General features: G+C 43.7%; 1 protein-coding gene across 1 annotated transcript in view; it reads right to left on the reverse strand.

Annotated features, from left to right (window-relative positions):
- pcdh19 (protocadherin 19) overlaps positions 1-21,098 on the reverse strand; it is a 54,617-nt gene extending 33,519 nt beyond the window's left edge. Inside the window, exons 1-2 of the mRNA XM_071541324.1 lie at positions 17,913-21,098; positions 14,826-15,153 (exon numbers count right to left, since the gene is read on the reverse strand). Coding sequence (XP_071397425.1) covers positions 14,826-15,153; positions 17,913-20,059 — 2,475 coding nt within the window. The 5' untranslated portion in view covers positions 20,060-21,098. The remainder of the gene's footprint in view (positions 1-14,825; positions 15,154-17,912) is intronic.
- Positions 21,099-21,570: the final 472 nt, after the last annotated feature.

The following is a 21,570-nucleotide window of genomic DNA, read 5'->3' on the forward strand; positions in this document are numbered from 1 at the left end:
CACCACATCTGTAAATCCAGCTTGTTAACAGGACTGTGACAGGCTGCATCAGGGCACAGGCAGGACAAAACAACATCCAACTCTATACGGTTGAACTCCTGACCTCCTCCTATGTGAACAATCAAATTCCTCTATATTTTAGATTTCACTGTAAATTAAACAATCAAAACTAACATCAGCATAAACAACAAGTATGGGGGAGTTGTGTATGCCAGAAACAAACAAAAAATCCTGAACAAATGCACACACGCATACACACATGAAACAAACACAGGACAATGCACATTGTGCATTCACGGTAAGACACACAGGGAATAACACACCACAAATTTACAGTAAAACACACACACACTCACACACACACACACACACACACACACACAGTCTCAGTGGGGTGGAAAGGCTGAGCGGGGCCTGCTGTCGTTTCCGTCAGGGAGTGGGAGCCTAGCAGCTTGAGAGCAGGGCCAGTGGAGAGGGGGCAGATGCAGCGGGCTTGACCCACTCGTTCGTGGGGGGCTTCCAGCAGCTGAAACACACAGGGATTAGCCACACTGACTTCATTTAATTTAATTTGTATTAGGGCCGTCTTTAGGGGGCAAACATCGTTTTTTTCACTGTGAGAGAGAGTGTGGGAGGATATCCAGGGTCATGGAAAACAGCAACAGACGGTGGGTCTCTGCCTCCTATCCCAGCGCTGCATCCGCAGGCACACTATAACCCAGACCTCGAGCACACGCACACACACACACACACGCGTAAACAAACCCATATCTTGTTTCCCCCTAATTATGTCTACATTATGAAGTCAAATCCTTCCAATTGAAATGCATCTGAGACCCCGCATACACCTTTCCACAATATGACTTCCTTGAAATGAAGACCTTGAATCCTTTTGTTCTGCCACCGTAAACAACTTGTAGTAATTGTTGGTGCTTATCAGAGCTCTGCTCTGTGTCTGTGTGTCTGTGTGTGTGTGTGTGTCTGTGTGTAGGTGTGTGTGTGTCTGTGTGTGTAGAAAGCACACACACTGAGCTGTTATCTACCAAGAACATATCTTAGGGGTGGATGTTTATCTGGTTTGATGCAGATTGGAGGAGTTCTCTTTGTCTCAGCGCAGTGGTACATAATATTATTTGTCTTTTGTTTTTTCATCACTTATTTCTCCTAGGCTGATATAGTTTGATATCCTATAGCGGAGAAATCCTTTTAGTTACCCCCAGGCATCTAATGTGCTTTTACTTGTAATCTGGGAATTTAATAAATGAAAAGGAGAGGAAAAAATCTGTACACAATCGAATAATTCAACTCCCCACTGTATACTATGGAACATGACTTACACTGTTAAGCAGAGGAAAAAAACAACTGCAGGTCTGAGAAATGAGAGCGCACAAGCTGACAGTGGATACGTGGGCTATTTGAGTGAGTGAGCACATCTCATACCTCGCCACAATTTACAATAGCTCTCTGGAAAAATATGGCAGCGTTCAGCCATCAAGTCTGCTGTAGCCAAAGCCTGCGGTCATATGAAAGCTTCCTTTTTGTCTTGTGCAGGTGACAGAGTCTGAGAGAGAGCTAATGTACCATGCACTGGGAAAAGTAGTTTTATTACAAACACATCCAAACAACAACAGAAAAAAATGTGTGAGCTGCAAATGCATAGCTTTGTCCCTGCGAGACAGAAAAGACTACCGCTGGCGTCTGTTCAAGACTATCAAGCGCTCACTAGCAATCGTTTTTTTCCTCTCTCTCCCAGCCCCTATCAAAAGATGTTACTGTGTAAAATGTCAAAGAAAAAAGAGGCAAGAGAAGTAATCTCCTTCTCCTTTTTGATCGCAAGTGGAATAATTGGAGCCCTCTTAGGCTCATTACATGAGTTGCCCGCCAGCCAAAAGAGGCTCCAACTGCCCCTCTTCATTCATGTTGGAGCTTTGAAAAATATTGCTTCCTCTAGTAACCACTCTTTATGAGATGCAATGACTAGAGGTCCCGGTACCTACATTAATGGGTAATCCCACAATGCCTTTGAAAATATGTCTTTCAACTACCACTGTCAAACATCGATTCACAGAAATGGGAAAGAAACAGCAACAATCTGGCTCTGTAATAACATCATTATGCATACTGCACAGCACTTCTCACTCTCACCCTTTTTTGGCAGTGTCGTTCCTCTCATTTACATAAGGTATTGCATATGTGCAGCGGGCTAATTTGGATTCCTATTACTAATAGCCTGGTCTTCAATGTTATTACAACTATGCTTGTAATTATTGTGACTATAATTACTATTACTGTATTACCCAAATTAACCTTATTCCGAGTTTAGATCACCCGCGCTGACGGTAGCAAAGACATGCCCATGAAGAATGGCACCACTGTCCCTTCAGATAAATCCAGTATAATTAGCTGTGTGCCTTACAGGGCCTGTGTGATGGTAATAATTAGCGCTACTGTAGCAAAGGTCATGCAAAACAATTTAGAGAGGATGCTAGTTGCATGGGTAATGGGAAGAGAAGGGGAGAGAATAGGGGAGGGGAGAGCCAGGAGGGATGGAGGTGACTCCACTCCAGTCTTTTCCATTTGTTCCGATATGGAAGATGCCAAAGCATATGGCTGCTGCTTTACCTCTCCAGTTGGTTCATTTTTAACCAACGCTCTCCAAACAATAGAAACTGAAAGCCCATTATAATGGCAAGTAGACTCCCAGCTAACGTAGTTAAAATGGATTCATGATTAGATTTGAGGAAAGTGCTACAGGGTCTACCTGTGAACTGGCATCAGCTGAAATTGATTCTCTACCTCTGAGGTGTAATGGCTGCCCCATCACCCTGTTGTTGTATGTGTTCATTAGCTTAAGCCTAACGTTGTTTATGCTTACCCTTTGTTATCATTATTAATTGAGAGAGAGAGAGAGAGAGAGAGAGAGAGAGAGAGAGAGAGAGAGAGAGAGAGAGAGAGAGAGAGAGAGAGAAAGAGAGAGAGAGAGAGAGAGAGAGAGAGAGAAAGGGAGATGTGTTGCTCCACCCAGGCGCATAGGTTAATGGTTAATGAGCGGAGTCAAAAACGTTGACACAGAGGTAAACAAGTACTCTCAGGAACTTCTATTTCTACACTCCCCCCACGCGGCTCAGCTCGCTCCGCAACTCCCAGGCTGCTGCTGACGCCGGAGCCCGAGTTTCTCAGCCTGCACCCATGAGGAATCCTCTCCTCTCCCTTACCTCACCTCCATTACACCCAATGAGATAAGCAACAGCCTCACACTCAAATATAGCATCTCAAACAACACATGCGCTTACGTGTGCTAGATTGGTCCCTATTCCCTGTTGAAACTCTGACAGCCCCCCCCCCCCCCCCCCGCCAACAACACTTCATTAGCACTGAGAGATACAAACAGCCGTAAATTGGTAGGATAAACCACTCCTATGTCTGCTGTCTGTGCTGGAAAGGTGCTCTTTGTTCGCTGATATCACCAGAACTGTGCATTAGCTGCTTAATACTTATGTAGTTCAGTGATTATTAGCTGAGCAGATATCAGCACCACTTGCACTAGTAATTTAGAGATGGAGAAATGTGTAACGCAAAGGCTCAGCAAGGGCAAAGCAGTAATTTCAGCATGCGCCAAAAAAAAAGAAAAAATAATTATCCTATTTTTCATACGGCCCATTTCCTGAAAAGAAAAGAGGGTTGTTTACAAAGCAAACTGTGTGTTTATTTTGTATACACAGTAACCTAGGGAATAAAAAGATAAATAAAAAGATATTTTTTTTTACTGTTGATCATTTTATCTCTGACACTTGCATGTTTAAATTAATTCCTATTTGGTCTTAAATCCATATCTTCCCACAATAAAGAGCAGGGCCGCTGTGTCAAACGCGGTTACTTAATGTGTGTGTGAAGGTGACTGTAAAAGCGAGAAGCACTGAGCTCATGAAGCGCAGCTGGACATCTGATTTCGCTGCTTTATTCAGTCAGATTCTACTTACTGATGAAATTCACTAGGGTGGAAGTGGAAGCATATGCTAAGATCCATATGCCTTTGTGACTGTGGGGGTTTAAAAACCGTAAATTGTGATTATCATTGATCTCAGTTGTCAGAAGTCTAATCTGTATGACTCAAATACGCAAATAACCGGCCACATTGGGTGACTGTGAACCATCCTCCCCCACATTTGAAGTCCCTAAGAAGTGTTGAGGGAAGCGCTGATAAGCAGGTCCTTATCCTTTTAAAGACGTTCCCATAATCCAACAGTTGTGGGAGGAGGGAGGGGGCTTCAGCTTTAAGGGACTTAGTCTGGATTATAGCTAGTCCTCCAAATTAAACCAAAAGTCAGCTTTCTGCAGTTGCTCATGCAAGCTGGCAACGAGCTTGGCACCAGAAGCACCAGAACAAGGCAAATGGAGGAGGTCTGTCATACGGAAATGCTCTCAATCAGCCACCAGGCAAACAAACCCAGGTAAGGCAGGAGCCAAACTTGATCCGGTCCTGCCCAAACTGAAAATTCCTCCCTTCTCTCTTCTCTCCCGCCCCGGCTGACCTCCTGCGACTACCCTCACAATGTCTTCCTCGCTGTGTACCTGACTCTCTCTGCCAACCAGCTTAGCTACAGACAAGCTTCTCAGCCAGGGCAAGGCTGCTCTGTCCCCGTTGATGCTGCTTCCCACAGCAAAACAAGGCCAAATCTGGGGCTTAGAGGCTAAAATAATCATTACTGGGTAGCAAACAAATGAAAAGTCAGAGCACCACTCCCATTTCTGTCCTCCCCCACCACTCTTGGTATTTTGTCTGGTGTCCTATCACAGACAAACAAAAAAGGGACAGCAACACATTAACATTTAGGACAGACAGAATTTTGGCCTGATAATGTAAATTGAGGCTGCTGGGCAGCACTGAGGCAGGACTCGTTCTGTTCTTTCTGGAAAATATAACTTCTTTGAGGAAATTACCAAAAGGACATATATTTCTCATTTGACCAGAGAGCGTAATATGAGAATGAGAAACAGCAGTACGTTTTTATACCCATATCCATTCCCACTACAGGACCAACAAGAGAATATATGTAGTGTGTGTAATAGCATCACTCATGAAACTTGAAGCAATTGTTAAACCGTTTATTTTTATGATACACCAACAAAGGGCCTAAGGTGGCGTTCATGTGTCCGTATGTATATGCTTGCATCGCTTGCATGCATGTGTGTGTTCTATGTGTGTGTGTGTGTGTGTGTGTATGTGCTTGCACTATTAACAGCCCTGTCAGCCTGCTTTGATATAACGATCCCTCAACTCTTTGGTGAGATCAGAGCGCCCAAGCACAGCTCCATAGTGACCTTGTTGCCACGCTCCCCAAAGGAGCATTCAACCCTTGTTATTACAGCACAGAGATTATATGCAATCTTCCCTATAACAAGTAAAGACACGCTCCCTTCCTTAACCACTAGCTCCACCTAAGACTGATCTGGGAACAGCTGTCAGACAGAGAACAGGTAGAGGGGAGTAATCTGGAGCTAAGGGGGTTACTGGGGGAAGTACTGCACTCGGAGCAGTCTGACAGAGGCCGAGTGCTTTTCATTCATTAACTTTGCTACCTGCACTGTGGTATGTCAAGCGGCGGACGTGAGAGGAAAGTTAAACCTGACGTCCCATTGTGCTCCACCGCCAGACACTGGCTGAACCCTCAGCATTGTTTTCTGATGCCATGACAGACCACAGAGAGACGGGCATAGTCGTTATCAATTCCCTGGCAAAGCAATCATAACTATTATAATTAGTAGTGTTTTCATCCTCCGTGCTCAGCCCAGAGTAGATATTTAATCTATTCCCAGACACACGTTCTTGTCTTTCCAACTTGACCTGGTATCACTCAAGCAAAGAAATGGTTTCCCGCCTCCCAGGAAACCAGATATGGGCGTAAATAATATGCCCAGGCCCTTTCTGAAAAGCCCTAATCCCAGGAAAACAAACCTGAGTGAAACAGGCCTACCTGAATTGCTTTCAGGAAAACTAGATAATCAAAATGCAAAACAGGCTTTGAGGGAAAAATGAGCCGACTTCTAACAACAAATCCCTTACACCTAACATCAGCAATTTCTCCTCCTGAACTTTTATTTGTATGCTCTGTGTTCGGGTTTTTAATGTAGTCACACACACTGCATAGCCTGCTCCATCAATGAGCTATTCTGGTTTATGTCAGGCTGAATCCGAGTGACTGCTTAGAGCTTTACAGACAAGAGAGAAAAAAAGAGCCACACACTGAACACGTTAGGGGTCCCAGCACCTCCCACCACAGGGGGACAATGGGTAGGGAAGGGGAGATAAAGAAGGAGAATCACAGAGGTGAAGGAATGTCTGAGGATGATGGAGCAGAGGGAGAAGGGAGGATGTGAAACGAGAGATGAGGCTAAGACACTGGCGACACAGGGCAGAGGGAGCGCAGGGGCTCTGAGAGGCCTATACCCGGTCATAGCCCATTAGGCTGGCTGGAAGAAAATGCTACAGCTCATTACATGCTCTGCCTCTGTTCTGTGGATGAACAATGCACAATTACGCTAGCCTGCTGTTCCTCTAGCCATACTGCTGCAAGCCTCTGAGGCGGCCGATATTGCTGCTATAGTGGCTTTCCTGCCAACAGCATGTGTGCTCATCAAACATCCCATACATGCACTCCCTAATGCAAATCCAGGTTTATGTCTAAGAACAAAGGCACTGTATGAATTTGCTCAAATGAAAGCGGGAGAAACAGGAAAGTCTGCTCCATCACTTGAGCAAACACAACAAAAGCATTTCTGTTTGTAATACAATGACTCCCTGTTAGCGCCCTGTTTTCTACTTTAAATTCATTCTCTGCACATTAAAATAAGTCGACATGTGATATAAGGGTGTTTTTTTATTTACAATTGAATTAAGTCTAATCCAATGTTAAAGTTCAAAGTAGATGCAATGCTAAAGTACAGATCCAAATATATCTACAATTACATTAATGACAACAAAGTGCAACCGGTCCACACTGAAAGTGCGTGAGTGCCTGACATATCTGCACTGCAGTGAACAACTAGACTGGATTCATCCATCCACCAGCAAATTGGTGCACTACTAGTCTTTCTCCTCTCCATTCTACAATTATGCATGCAGAAGTTGACATTTCATCTGATGGGGGAAATGCTAACTAACATCCTCCTGCTCCCTCTTTGTTTTAGCCGGAAAACAGGACACTTGGAAAGGTCACTCTTCCCTAGTGTCAGAGTTGGCTGCTTGGAAAAAGTGTCTGTTCACAATGAGTATTGTTATATTTCACTGCATCCCTCCCCCATTTCCCTGTCATTCAAAGAACATACTATCACCGCTTCCAAGAAGGCCGTGGGAACCCTCTCATCAATGCAGCAACAAGTCTCACAGTAAGCAGGAATTCAACTACGGCAGGGCAGTGGAAAAAACATTAGAGTCCTGCTGTTATCCATGCATTTTAATTAATACCTTTTTCCCTTTCCACATTTGGATGAAATTAATTTTTTGTACACTCGAATAATGATGGTCATTACTATAAAGTTGTAATTACTTTTTCGTCACTTCTTTTACTTGGTGAGAAACATTCTGGTTTTGTTTTTCCTACCAGAACAGAAAAGAAAAAAAATATGTTAATTTCCCCAAAGACAGATTGTGAGTCCCTTGTTATTCTTATCGGCTGAGAGGGACAAATATATTGAAGGAGTGTCTGCGTTATCAAATCCTACAGCGCATGCCAACACATGTACAAAGCGTTCGTCTTTAATATGCCTAAGCCAGAGGGACAGAAGTGGGCACATTACACTTGGCATACACTGGATATGATAGAGCAAATAGTATATTGGTTTATATGGAGTGTCCACAGCAAATAGCTTTTACTCCTGGCCATAACAAGTCTTGGGGTGTGTGTAGTAGTATGTAGGCTGACCTTTCCTATCCCATATTAATTTAACTACAGGCGTTTTCAAAACCTGGCAGCAAAATGTGCATTAATGAGAGATGAGGTTAAGTTATTTTCCTCCTCTCCTGGAGCCTTCCTTTGACGCAGGTTTTCCTGCGACGCGTTTGCTTTCATTAGGAATCTAAAAAAACGACACCTTAGTTTTGCTTCGCACCAAACACCACAGGAGGTTCACACACAAAGTGTGCGAGAAAACGTGTGAAATGCTACACATGATATTTTCAAAATGTCTTAAATGAGGGGGGGGTTGAATTCTGCCGACATGGTGAAATTCTATAACAGATATTAATAAGGACAAATATAGTACACTTAAAGTCGTACCAAAGATTAAGATGAGATTAAGACATATTCATCAGTAATTTGTCTGTAGAGCAGATTCAAGACGTCTCTGTTTTTTCTAACCACGGCGACAAAACATGTTCGTATACAAGCTCTGAATCTTTAATGGTTTACCGGGTAACTGTCTTGAGGCTCACAGTGCACAGGGAGGCTGCAGAAGACAGATACTCTAAATCTATTTGCTCGACGGTAAATTTCCACAAGTGAACTCGCTCTAGGTCGGCACTTGTGAGAGTCCAAGGATTGCCATGAAAGAAAACAGAATGCGGCATATTTGTGTCACAGAGTTTAATTTGAGAAATAAAAACAGTGCTGCGGGAAACTCATTTAAATGGGTAATTACGTCCAAGCAGCACTGCTTGCGGGGCTTAACAAGGTGCGTAATGATGTCCCCTTCCCCAGCGATAAACATCATCACTATGTCCATTTCCTCCACTCCATTTAGCCTGTTGGCCTTGCATTCTCTCATTTATTCTTGGACCCATCACCCTAAACCCAATGTCATTACACCCTTATTGCATTTACGTATCCAGTAAAAATGTTTTTTTGTAAATTGTTGAAACACTGATACCATTACATGACTAACTTTTACTCCACAAAAATCCCTTTGTTAGATGTTTTAATAGACTGAAAAAAGTGGTGATTCTTTGCACATGATACAAACTTAAAATGAAGTTAAAATATATTAAATTAAAATATATCTTTATTTTCAGTAGTCTTGTCTTGAAACTATGAGAAATGAGTAGTGACGCATGAAGCTGCTTAGAAGATGTCTATTGTAGTATATTTAGTACAAATGAAGCAGTAAGGTCAAATTTCAAATTATAGTCTTGACTATAAGAAATGGTGGCAATGTGCTGACATTCTCAAGGAGTTCAACCATTTGATGTTTCTAGTCTGGACTCTCATGGTTTTAAGGCAATAATTGTGTGTGCAAACTCTGAGCTTTTAGGTGAATAACTATTCAGGTAAAAACTTCAGATAAATGTCAAAGTATCAGAATGTTTTTTTAACAGTACCTTCAAAATTTTCAGGTACATCGATCCTAATATTTGGCAGGCGAAGTGGCAGAGGAGAAAAAGCACCCTGAACCAACAAAAAGAAAATCACATTATTTCTCTCTCCAAGTTTAATACGGTTTGAATTCTCAACAAACGATGGCCTCTATGTGTAATAAGAAAATATCCTCCTCATCCTAACACCACATTTCACAGAGAAAAAAAAAAATGTTTTTCAGGCAGGCAGTTGCAATACAGGTTGTGGAAAATCATCGGCATCCTATAAATAGAAATTTCTCTCTCTTTCTCTCTCTCTCCCCCTCTCGCTCTCTCCCTCTCTCTCTCTCTCTCTCTCTCTCTCATCACTCTTCCGGGCCTTGCCGTTTGTCTACAGTATTAGTTCCTCTGCATGCTGCTCACCAGTCACATGTGGTTAAGGACAGACTACAGTGACATGTGTACGTCAGGCCCTGTCACTCATGTGTTTTGACACTTAAGCTCTTTGGCTGGATGCTCTGATCCCAACAAGAGGGTGGCTTCCCAGAGGGCCTGGACCGTTCTGACTGGCTGCCTGGGGTTGTTATGTCATTTTATTGTACCTCTCCAACATCGAGAATGACACTTAGTGGTGCTGGTGTGTGTGGGTGAGTGTGCGGGGGGAGGGTTGGTGGGTGGGGGTAGGGGTCAAGGCTATAAAAACCCACCCAAGTGGAAGACTACCACTGTTTGTCTATTGAGCGAAAATGCGTCTTGTTGGGTAATATCACTAAATCACTCCACAGCGCCACCAATTTTGTGGTGAAACATGGGGAGGAACTGAACGGGGAAACGTAACAAAAGGGCATGAAGTGCACCGTTGTCACGACGTTCGTTTAAAATTCTGACAGGCAACGCTTTATTTCGTCTTATAAATACCGACACTTAAAGAGCGGGGCATTTTTCAAGTCTCTGCCTGGCAAATACAACCTTTCTTAATAATTAACAGCTTCGTCTGCCACTCAATCAGCGCGCATCTGAAGGTGTTGGAGATGAGACGATCCTCTCTCAAATCCTTTGAAAGGAGGAGACATTAAAGCATGCAACATACACCGCCCCTACTCTTTCAACAGATCAAAAAAATAAAACTGAAAAAAAAAATCCCCCACTGATTTTCACGTTCAGGCAGTCATGGCTGTGTTCCCTCATTACGCAATATCAGTTTTTTTTCTCCCCACCATGATTAGTCTCTTTTCACTTGCTTGACATGCTGTAAGAAACACCTTTTATTCATAGTATTGAAGCAGTTCTCCCTCATCAGAGCTCCGGACATCTCCGAGTCTCACGGCAGCTATGCCATTTAGCTTCTCGTATTGGATTCAGGATGATTAGCCAGATTACTCTGATGAAATTTACAGAAATATAAACACTACCTTGTTTAAATGGTCAGAAATCTGTAAATTCATATTTAAACATGGCTTAAAAGGAATGGTTTGTACCACAATTATACCTCTCACAAACCCATGTAAAATCTAACACTCTAATGAGGGAAAAGGGTCAAGAAAATCTGATTAGCAATATTTTTTCAATTAATCAAACCTTGAACAACTTGGAATAATAACAATTTCAAAACAGCCGTAGAAGAAAGTATCTGAAATGCTCAAGCGAGACAATATTTGAATATAACTGAACATGTTGGAATAGGTTTGTCATTTACTTCTCGGTTTAGTTTAGTATTAATGATGTAAATGATAATGTCACAGTCCATATTTCATATAAATGTGACATCCCGTATGTGTGTGTGTGCATGTGTTCATGAGCATGTGCGTGGGGGGTGATTGGCAGTTTCAACAGATGTGTAGTGTGCGCTGACAGCATGACATGTACTTTGCATGCTCAATATGACACGTCTGAATGCACCCTGTGCGTATTGTCCTGTTGTGAAGTGATTGCGGGGGATGTGCAGCCGCGCTGGAACCACTCCCTGTTGTCTCTGCTACATCAATATCAAAATGTCTTCCTTACTAACAGGGAAAAAACAGCAAGATTGGTATATTGAGACACCTTGTAACCTATTTTGTTTCAATTTTCATTTTCTTTGATTGACTGTGACAATAGAAAAAACAAACACAGATTTCTCTATGTGCCTCCATTTTTTATTCGTCTGGAATCTGAACATGAACTTTAAGGCATACGCCATAATATATGTTAAAATAAATGGTAGAACTTGCGTAGCCATCTTTGAGGCAACAGCGCGGAGAGCACCGGGAAGATTACATCGATTAGCAATGAACTACACTTGTAGAGTGCATTCTCCACAAAATATGTAACATTTTGCACAAACGACTGCAAAGTCCACCTCCTTTTTTCCGTTCATTTACCACCATAGAAAAAAATGACAATATAAATCGGCAATCTCTTCCCTGCATAAGGCTAATGTAAAATAAATCAATGATCTAAGAGAACTTATTTTCCAGCTATATTCATTATCTGAAATCACAGGTGTGAGGAACCTTGGTACACATTACAAATTCAAAAACACATTCTAGCCAAAGGCCATTCCTTTACTGTATAATTGTCTCCCTCACCAAGTGATTCACTATAATTAAGCCATGCAAGACAGCTCTATTCTCCTGCGAGCGCTTGTATTAGCGCTACCACAGGCAGGTCTAACAAACATCTCACAGCTGATGCTCTTCAAAACAATGGACAGGGATCTGCAGGGAGGTATATACAGGTACACACTCTCACAAGGGAGAATACAATATACACAATGCAATTGCGAGTATGAGGCCTTCTGGGAGACCTGTCACTGTTATCTTGGCCAAGTCTGCTCCACTCCACAGTGCGTGTGTGCGCGCACAAGCACGCGAGTGTGTGCATGCGTGCCAGTGTGTGCGTGCATGCGAGTGTGTGCGAGTGTGTGCGAGTGTGTGCGTGCGTGCGAGTGTGTGCGAGTGTGTGCGTGCGTGCGCATGGCAACACGCTTTGTCTGAAGCAGGAAAAGCTAGTCTACAGCTGCTCTGACATAACCAGGATGCTCACTGCCCCACATAAACTAACAATTGGACTACAAGTAAAATGCATCTATCAAAAATATATATTACACATAAACACAAATAAACACCTCTTTTCCTTGATTACTGAACCTGATTTGACCTCATATCCACCTCCTGATGTCTATGATAATTTGAGACTACACATGTTTAGAAAATAAACAAACACACAAAGACATTGTGCCCTGGTGTAAAAACAGAAAGCTCTTTCGCAGAGGATGAATGAATCATGGATAATTATGAGGTTGCCCTCAGGATGAAAACAAATTTTTGGGACAAAGCAGCCTTGGTAATCACAACAGTGCAGCCACTCGTGTGTCCTAGCCACACCAATGGGATATGGGTTGAGGACTTGTGGAGTCAAGTGGTTTCAAGCCTAGGCTTGCTCATCGTAACAAAGCAATTATCGGTCATTTCACAGAAGTGCTGTTTGTTTTGCTATAAATGGCATTGTAATTATATTGAAAACATTTTTATTCAAGAGAAACATTTGGATATAGAGCTTCTGTATTTTACAAATGTCACAATGGGGAGGAAAGAACTATGGCTACTGTCGTTGCGCAAGGCTCGCCCTGCTGGAGGGTAATGCATGCTCTCTCTCTCGCTATCTCTCACTCACTTTCTCATACACACACTCTCTTTCTCAGTCCAGAGAAAATATGCAAAGGCCGGGTCAAAGAGATGTTTGTCAACGTCATGTGCAAGGCGGAGCGCGATGGAACTTGCATGTTAAACAGCCCCGGCCTCTATCAAGCCAATCAACTGCCTCTAAGAAAATGAGAAAACGCGGTCGGGGCTCAGACACCTGGCACTAAGACACATTCACCCTTGCTCGCTCATTCCCTCCTTGTCTCACTATCTGCCCTGATATAGCCCTATCAAGGCACCTCCGAGCTTTGCATATGGAATCATCTGCAACCCTATTTGTCTCCCTCTTCTCTTTTTCATTAGCCGAAACAAATAAAGGCTCCCCTAATCCTGCGGCGAATGTGCTTTTATTGGATGCTTAAGCCACAGAGACAGGCCACTGCTGGAGCTTTTACAATGTCGGGTAATTCCTTTGTGTAGCCAGACTGCTGCTATATCCTGCTGTTTTGTCCATAGAAAGGGTGGTGACCTGCATACCACTACCTACAGGCAAATGCAATCCTGGTCACTGCATGTACCTGCTGAATCCCCCACCTCCGCCATCACTGACTAGATAACACCGCGAGACAAACCCTGGCGACATTTTTCATGCTCTCCACCTGTGTTATTCACACACTCACACACGGCTCAGACAGTCCCAGTAAATCAGCATGCCTGTAAGTGGGTCTCATTGAACCCTCAGGATCCATCGGTACCCAGATCTCTCTGGATCATCCAGTCAATAGATCAATAGCCATCTTATGTTTCTTGTTTTGTTTTAAGACCCCCAGCCCCCTCCTCCCCACCTTCTTCTCACTGAATGTCAAACAGAGATTGGAGTCATCAATTATAAGTGTGTGTGTGCGGAGCTGGGGCTTATTTGTTGCTGTCTATTGGAGTGAACACGGTAGGGTGACAAACACACACGGACACACATACACACACACATTCTCACGCACAAACACACACATGCACACACGAACACAAATGCCCCTTCCTCCCATGGGATCAGGAGAAGTGGGTCATGGAGAGAGGTTGTCCAAGGAATCCAATAGACCAGTTCATACAGACGAAAATCTATAAACTAAAAATCAGCTTGTTGGCGTACACTCTGTCAGCCTGAATAGCCTTTCAAGTCAGACCTTCTCTGCTCTGCTGCAGCCATGCATGATATGTCAATGGAATAAACAGGCTATGCAGGGTAATTCAATGGCTGGCTGTGCAGAGCGACCATGCAGTAACACTGCAGCCAAATGGACGGTGCACAGATAAAGCATTTAAGCAATGATTATTCTTTCTGCTAGCACCTGAAATGACATGTGGTGGAGCTGATTAGCTGGGTCAATGCATCTGGCAGGTGTTCAAGCTCCTGTTCTTTTGCAATAGCTCAGCACACACAAAAAAAACAAGTGGAGTAAGGGAAGCCAAATAATCCACTTTGTCAGGCCTCCAAATTCTGCTTGGCAAAGCTCTCTCAGTCACAGGTCAGGCCCAGTGTCTCGGTTCCCTGAAATGCCTTGAAGGATTCCACTCAAATAGACTGACATAAGGCCACACATGGCATTTCAAATAGCTTTGCTTTCGATCAATAGGAAAGTACAACTGCACTGACTTTATAATTTTTGGTATTATGGAATGCTAAATAATATTGGACCTTGAGCTGTGTTGCAAGGTGCTAAACAGCATTTCTACATCTTATCGTCTTTCTCAAGTCAGATTCACCATGATAAAGTGACCTAGTGAAGCTGACTGCCATCTAGTCAATGAGTTTTGGAATCCGACCTCTCCCAATGTCCTCCCCTTGTCTCCTACCCCTCTCACCCCAGGCAGCCCGGACAAGGCTTTAGGACAGAGCACAGTGGATGGAGTCTCACCTCTGGCAGCGGCATGCCGTTGATGATGAGGTCAGGCTGCTGGTGGCCCTGCCCGGTGAAGGGGTGCTGATAGCCATGGTTGGGGGCCGCATTGCGTGAGTTCTGGTTCTCCACGTTGAGGAAGGTGCTCTCGGAGCGCCTGCAGCCCAGTGGCAGGCTCTGCTGGTGGTAGTCGAAGTAGTTGAGCGAGGAGGTGAGAGACGAGCAACTCACCACGTTCATCTTGTCCGTCTCCTCAACGTCACGCGGCACCAGTCGGATGTCATTCTTGCTCAACTTCTTCTTCTTGCTGGACTTCTTCTGGTTGCCATATGAGTACTCCGCCACCCTGCGCAAGTAGAAGAAACTGAACAGACTCAATAAAGCAGTGTTCTGTCTTCCCCTCCCCTGTCCACACGGTCAAATAACTTGCCCGCCATGCCAGCTAGGGCGCTGTTCGACCATGGGTGCCAGACAAAGGCTCATTGGCTGTGTCCGGGAGTGGAACGCCACACTCAAGTGACTTCCCACTCCCGGCTTGCAATGGAGCTGTCATCCCTTGTTTGTTTGCATTTGCATGCTCGGCAATCGACATGTCACAAACAGGCAGACACTATGCAAACATGCCAAACCACAGAAGCAAAGCAAAGGAACAAAATGATACTGAGCAGCACTACCGGTATATGCAATCATATTCAAAGCACACAACCCACACTAATTCTATTTTTTCTTTCATTACCAAGCGAGCCCAGTAGCAATACGGAGTGCAGGAGAACTGCAGATTCAAATTCATTTAGCTACTCTCTGTGGCTGCTGCAAACTTAAGCTGAGTATTTTGACTCTAATCAGACCAAGTGAGAAACACAGCCAAGCTTTATCAAAGAATCCTCGGACTGGGGGAAATATCCATTCTTTATGCAGACTTGCAAATCTACACAGGAGAGCTGATACCATGTACTCTACAGTCATGCTTCCTATCTTAACAAGGCCTATTCCATAGATTTTGTGATGTCTTTAACATCTAGATGGTTTCAAACTCTAGAAGAGATGAAGAGAGATTTTTAACATATGGCATGGAGCATATGATTTACTTTCTGTCCACACCCACAACAAAACTATGGTTACGCATAATAGTACCATGTCTGGAACGGCTCTATTCTAAACATGGCATACTAGCCCTTACTGGCCTCTATTGCTCACTAGGACGCAGTCAGTTCTGATCCTGTCTCTTTCTAACATCACACTGGCTAGGAAACTGCATTGTACTTTCTTTTTCATTTTTCTTTTATATTACATCTTGGAAACAGCCACCTCCTCTCGATTCGGAAGAAAGAAAATGGGAAGCTGCAAGGGTCAAAAATAGTGCATCTTTTTGTCATTTATCATTTTTTTATGTGTTTTCTCTCTACTCTGTGCCCAAAATGAAATCTTGGAGGGGAAATCTTCAGTCAGACAGACTGACAGAGGACAAGAAATAAATTGGAGATAAGCGCTCCTCATATTTGAGGTGGCTACTGAAAAGCAGAGCACATCAATGCTGATTAAAGCACCCAGCAGGGAGAGTGGCTCATACTAGGAGAGTAAACTGCTGTGAGCGGTTTTGAATTTGTTGCTGATCATTTTATTTATTTTACGTAATATATAATGTATTATTGAGATTAAATCTATGACATTTCAGCGGTACATGATGTCTGTTCTCTTCAGAAAATATTAAGTGTTGATCAAGACATCAATACATCACCTCACTCTTTCAATAACAACACATGCAGTAGTGAATGTATTCATACGCTGAGAAAAGCTGTTTATTATTTGTTTCAACAAGGTAATTCTCTTGAAACTGGAGTAGTTTATATGCGTTGTGACATAACTTATTCCCCAGAGCTAACAGAAAAGGAACGAGCATTCATTTCAGCCTCCATGATGTGCTATAGGCGAAACCTTGAAAGCACAGAAGAGTGGTACTCATCTCCATTCAACCATCACATGAGAATGGAAATAGATGACATTTAATTTCTAATCAATATTAATAAATATTCAGAGAAATATTGGCAGTTCATTTTTTATGACTAGGGATGTTCAACACTTTAGAAACGGCCTGACTTAACTTCAAATCAACAAAATTATGTCAGGAGCAAAATATGATTATGGCTTCAGGTTAAATTCACAAATCCAATCTATATGTAAATTTATAGTGGTAATGTAGCACAGGGAAATCAAAGCCAGAGCTGATGTTCAGATTGATGAACAAAACAGAATTTTCAATACGCAAAATCCAGAAAATAATAATCTGTTAATTTCCAGGCAACTGGTCAAATCAAAAGTTCATGACTTTGATGTCACTTATATGCTTTTTATATAGGCCTAATCAAAATATAAGTAAGGAGATTATTTGCTTTATTGTTAGTATTAGTATTTTTATTGTACTGATATTTATTATTATTATTAGTGCAGAAAAAACACTGAACGATCCTAGAGGATTGTTAACCTATCTATCCATAATCACACTAGATTAAAGCTGAAAACCGCCAATCAACCATGGTGGACGTTAAATAATAAATGTCTAGGACTGATATTGAACCAGTGATACGTTAATTGCCTGGTAACACACCCACAAATTGAACATGACAGTTGGGCCGTCATATTTATGAGCCAATTGGTTACAATCGAAAGATTAAATCAATCAATCAAATTCCCATAACATAGAGAGTGGGCCTCTACGGAAGGACTCTAATTTAACGCCGTTTTATTATCTACCTCTACTTCAACTGTGGAAACCTGCAGTCCTCGTCGCCCGCCTCACACTCGGGCCTCTGCATGCAGCATGACAAAAGCAATGCACTGACAACCAGCCTGCGACTAGCACTTTTCAGGGCACGACCGCGGGCGCGCGCACGGGCACGCGCACATGCTCTCTCCCTCTCCCCTCTGTTTCTCTCCCTTTCCCTCTCTCTCTCTCATGCGCGCACATAAGCACTAACGAAAACACACACGCACACACACACACACACACACACACACACACACGCACACACGATTTGAACTTAGGGCAAGTGATGTGGCCACTGAACTCACTGAAACACAAATTTACACATAAGATGTTGTCAGTACCTGCAGTTGTACGTTCGGATCTCCTTGTTATCCCTTTTGCACTTGACCGCAACAAAAATCATGGTGACAAACAAGATAGCGGCGATAGAGCCCAGGGCGATGATGAAGATGAGGGACAGGTTGACGGGTCCAATAGACTCCTGTGCGTTCAGGTCGGGGGAGAGGTAGACCACGATGTAGGCCGAGGCGGACAGGGCGGGCTTGCCGTGGTCCCTCGCCACCACTGTGATCTCGTAGGTGGATTTTGCGTTTTCTCCGAACATCCTGGTGGAGCGCACCTCTCCGTTCACCTGGTCGATTTCAAAGAAAGCCCTGTCCCCCTCCGAGATGGTGTAGGTCAGCCGTCCGTTCTCCCCCTCATCATAGTCGTCGGCTTTGACTTGGGTGACCATGTAACCCACACCAGCGTTTCTTGGGATGGAAACCTCGGCTGTGCCATTAACCAGTGGGGGGTTTGTCATTACAGGTGTGTTGTCGTTGACATCCAATACCACAATACGCACCGTTGCGTTACTTGATAAAGAAGGGTTCCCGTTGTCTCTGGCCAAAACCTTGAAATCAAAAGTCCTGGTGTATTCGTGGTCGAAAGATCTCATGGAGTAAATGCGGCCTGATGGGTTTATGCTGACATACGTGTTTACATCCATGTGTTTAATCTCGCCGGGGACTATGGAGTATGAAACAGTGCCATTCATGCCCAAATCCGGGTCTAGTGCTGATACTGAGAGCAGACATGAGCCCGGCAGGTTGTTTTCCATGACCATCTCTTGATAGTGGGGCTTTAGGAAGTGGGGAGGGTTGTCATTTTCATCTGTGACTTTGACTACCAAAGACTTTGTGGCGCGCAAAGGAGGGATGCCACTGTCCTCTGCTTGGATAGTCAAATTGTATGTGTCCCTTTGCTCTCTGTCCAGCCTGCCATCGACAAGGATGGTTGAGAAGCTCTCATATTCTTGTAGTCTGAAAGGTACATTGCCCTGGAGCCTGCACTGCACTTTGCCATTTGCTCCAGAGTCCTTATCTGACACCCTCACTAATGCAATGACATATCCACGCTGCGCGTTCTCACTAACTTCAACCATCTCTGTGTTCAGTGAGAGTAAACTAATGACAGGTGGGTTATCGTTCGTATCCATCACATTCACTGTTACTTTGCAGTGAGCTGGAACAGAATTGGGACCTAGATCTTTCGCCTGGACGTCGATCTCGTATATTTGCGTTGTTTCATAATCCAAAACACCGTTGACAGTGATGATGCCAGTTCTGGGGTCAATTTTGAACGCATCCCTCGTTTTCTCGGTGACGTAACTGTTGAACGAGTACACAACCTCTCCATTTGTGCCCTCGTCGGGATCCGTTGCATTCAAGTCTATGACCAGTGTATTGATTGGGGAGTTCTCCATCACATTAACAGTATACACTGATTCGTCGAAAACCGGATTGTTGTCATTCGAATCAATTACCTTGATATTCAACTGGACCGCGCCTATCTTTGGAGGGTCTCCTCCATCTTCTGCGCTGATTTCATATGTGTAGTGGGACTGGGTCTCCCGGTCTAACGATTTTTGCACCACAAGCTCAGCAATTTTGGACCCATCCCCTCTGGTCTTTATTTCTAACCCGAAAAGCTCATTTGGGGTGATGGAATATGACTGCACTCCAAAGATCCCCGAGTCCGGGTCGCTTGCCCCCTCTAGGGGAAACCTGGTACCAGGGGAGGCATTCTCTGAAATTTCAATGTCAATGTGGCTCGTTGGGAATCTGGGTGCATTGTCATTCAAATCCTCAATTTCAACTTTGATGACACAGATCTCCATAGAGTTTGACATCACTTCTAGGGAAATAATGCACTTTGGGTTCTGTCGACAAACTACATCCCGATCAATTTTCATTTGGGTCGTAAGGATTCCGGCTGGACTGAGTTCCACCCATCGTGGCTCTGAATTAGAAATAACCCGCAAGTACGGCGGCTGCGGTGCAATCTGAAATCCTTGCTTCTGTGCGTCCTTTGTCACGTTTCCAATCACAGACCCCGGCTTCATCTCCTCGTTTATTCCATACTTCAGGTTGATAACAGCCTCAGCCCCAACCCAGAATAAGAGGACCACACAAATAAATTGTATTAATTCCATCTCCTTAGATTGCATTATACCTGTTGAGTTGCCTAATGTAGAATGATTACGCACACGAATGCATGTCAGAGAAAACAGGCAAAATGTTCCAAATTATTCATCTCATTGAAATGTCCGGTAAAAATGTTTTGATGAAGAATAGCTCTTCTGTATGCAAATTACAGCATGGTGTGTATAATTCTACAATAAGTGCTTTATTGTACTCTTCTCAGGCAAAGCACATCCCCCGGTCTACTGCAGCGAGGGAAACATTGGGGATGACAGATCTGTGAAAACATGCTGAATCTTCTCAGAACAGTGATTTACCCATGTAAATCTGAGCAGCTCTCATCAAGCAGCAAACGGTGTTAGACACGGCTCAAATGATGAACTGTCCATTTTCAAGTAGGTTAAAATAAACAAAAAATCTTCGCACTGCAAAAAGACAAAATGAGAATTCCGATGAGCAAGTCCTCCAAAACTGTAATCTTCCGTGCAGATGAAATAATGGGGTTCAAAGGTCCCTGTTAAATTCTCCCCAACGCCTTGATGCCTTGGAAATGTTTAAGCCGCATTTTGGATAAACATGTTCGTCTGTATGAGATGTTACAAGTTGTGATACAATTTCCTCTTCGGTCGACAGCTACAGGCTATCAAACTGCACATCGGATGAAAAAAAGCTAAAAAGGATCAGTAGTCACAAAATTATTCAACAGCTTAAGTCCGGTTATCTCAGCCTAAAGAGCACGGCTGCTATTGCAGGAATGTTTCATGATATCACTGAAGTCCACGGTTACCTTTTTATTTCCAGACAATTAGATTTAGTCTTCTCTCCCCTCCGCCTCTTCACAAGTATTGAAGCTTTTACTTGCGAATTAATTTCCTCGTATCTCTCACTTGGAAAGGGCTACACATATCCCGATAGTTAGTCCGTGCAAAAAAGAAAAAAGAAGAAGAAAATCCGTTGAAAATGTAGCCAATAGCCGGTGGGAGGGAACGATGCAAGAGCCTACTGTATGTACAAAAGACAATTCATGTTGGGTTGCAGCAAACTAGAAGCAAAGAATATCCAGCAAAAAACACCACTCGTTGCCAGTAGGCTGTCTAGTTGACTCCAACAAGCGCTCCTGTCGCTTCACTGGTGCACACTGGCAGACGCACCGCTCAGAGCCGAGCGCTCAGTCTCAGGACCCGCAATCCCCTCAGCCAATCAGGGGTTACACAGGGGGGTTGGATCTGCTGGTGGGTGGGGCAAAGCACGGCAGTGAAACACGGCCAACTACCTGTGCTGCTGCAGATGGACGACTCAATGGGCAATTACAACGTACAAGTTTAAACAAGTAGCTTTGTATTAGGGTATAGATGTTCGTTAGGGCAGTGGGTCCCAGAGTGGGGTCTGGGGACCCACGGGGGGTCCTTGAGCGGGGTCCAGGGGGTCCCCGAAAAAAAAGAGGAATAGTTTAAGTTCCCTAGCACAAAGGAAGAATGTATAAGGATAACTTTTCATAGATTTCGCTCTCTTCGTTGCTGTTATCGCTCCACATACG

This window comes from Centroberyx affinis, unplaced genomic scaffold, assembly GCF_046629955.1.
Source record: "Centroberyx affinis isolate AG114_WGS23_722 - 3 ecotype Tasmania unplaced genomic scaffold, CSIRO-AGI_Caff_v1 ptg003852l_1, whole genome shotgun sequence".
Lineage (NCBI taxonomy): Eukaryota > Metazoa > Chordata > Actinopteri > Beryciformes > Berycidae > Centroberyx > Centroberyx affinis.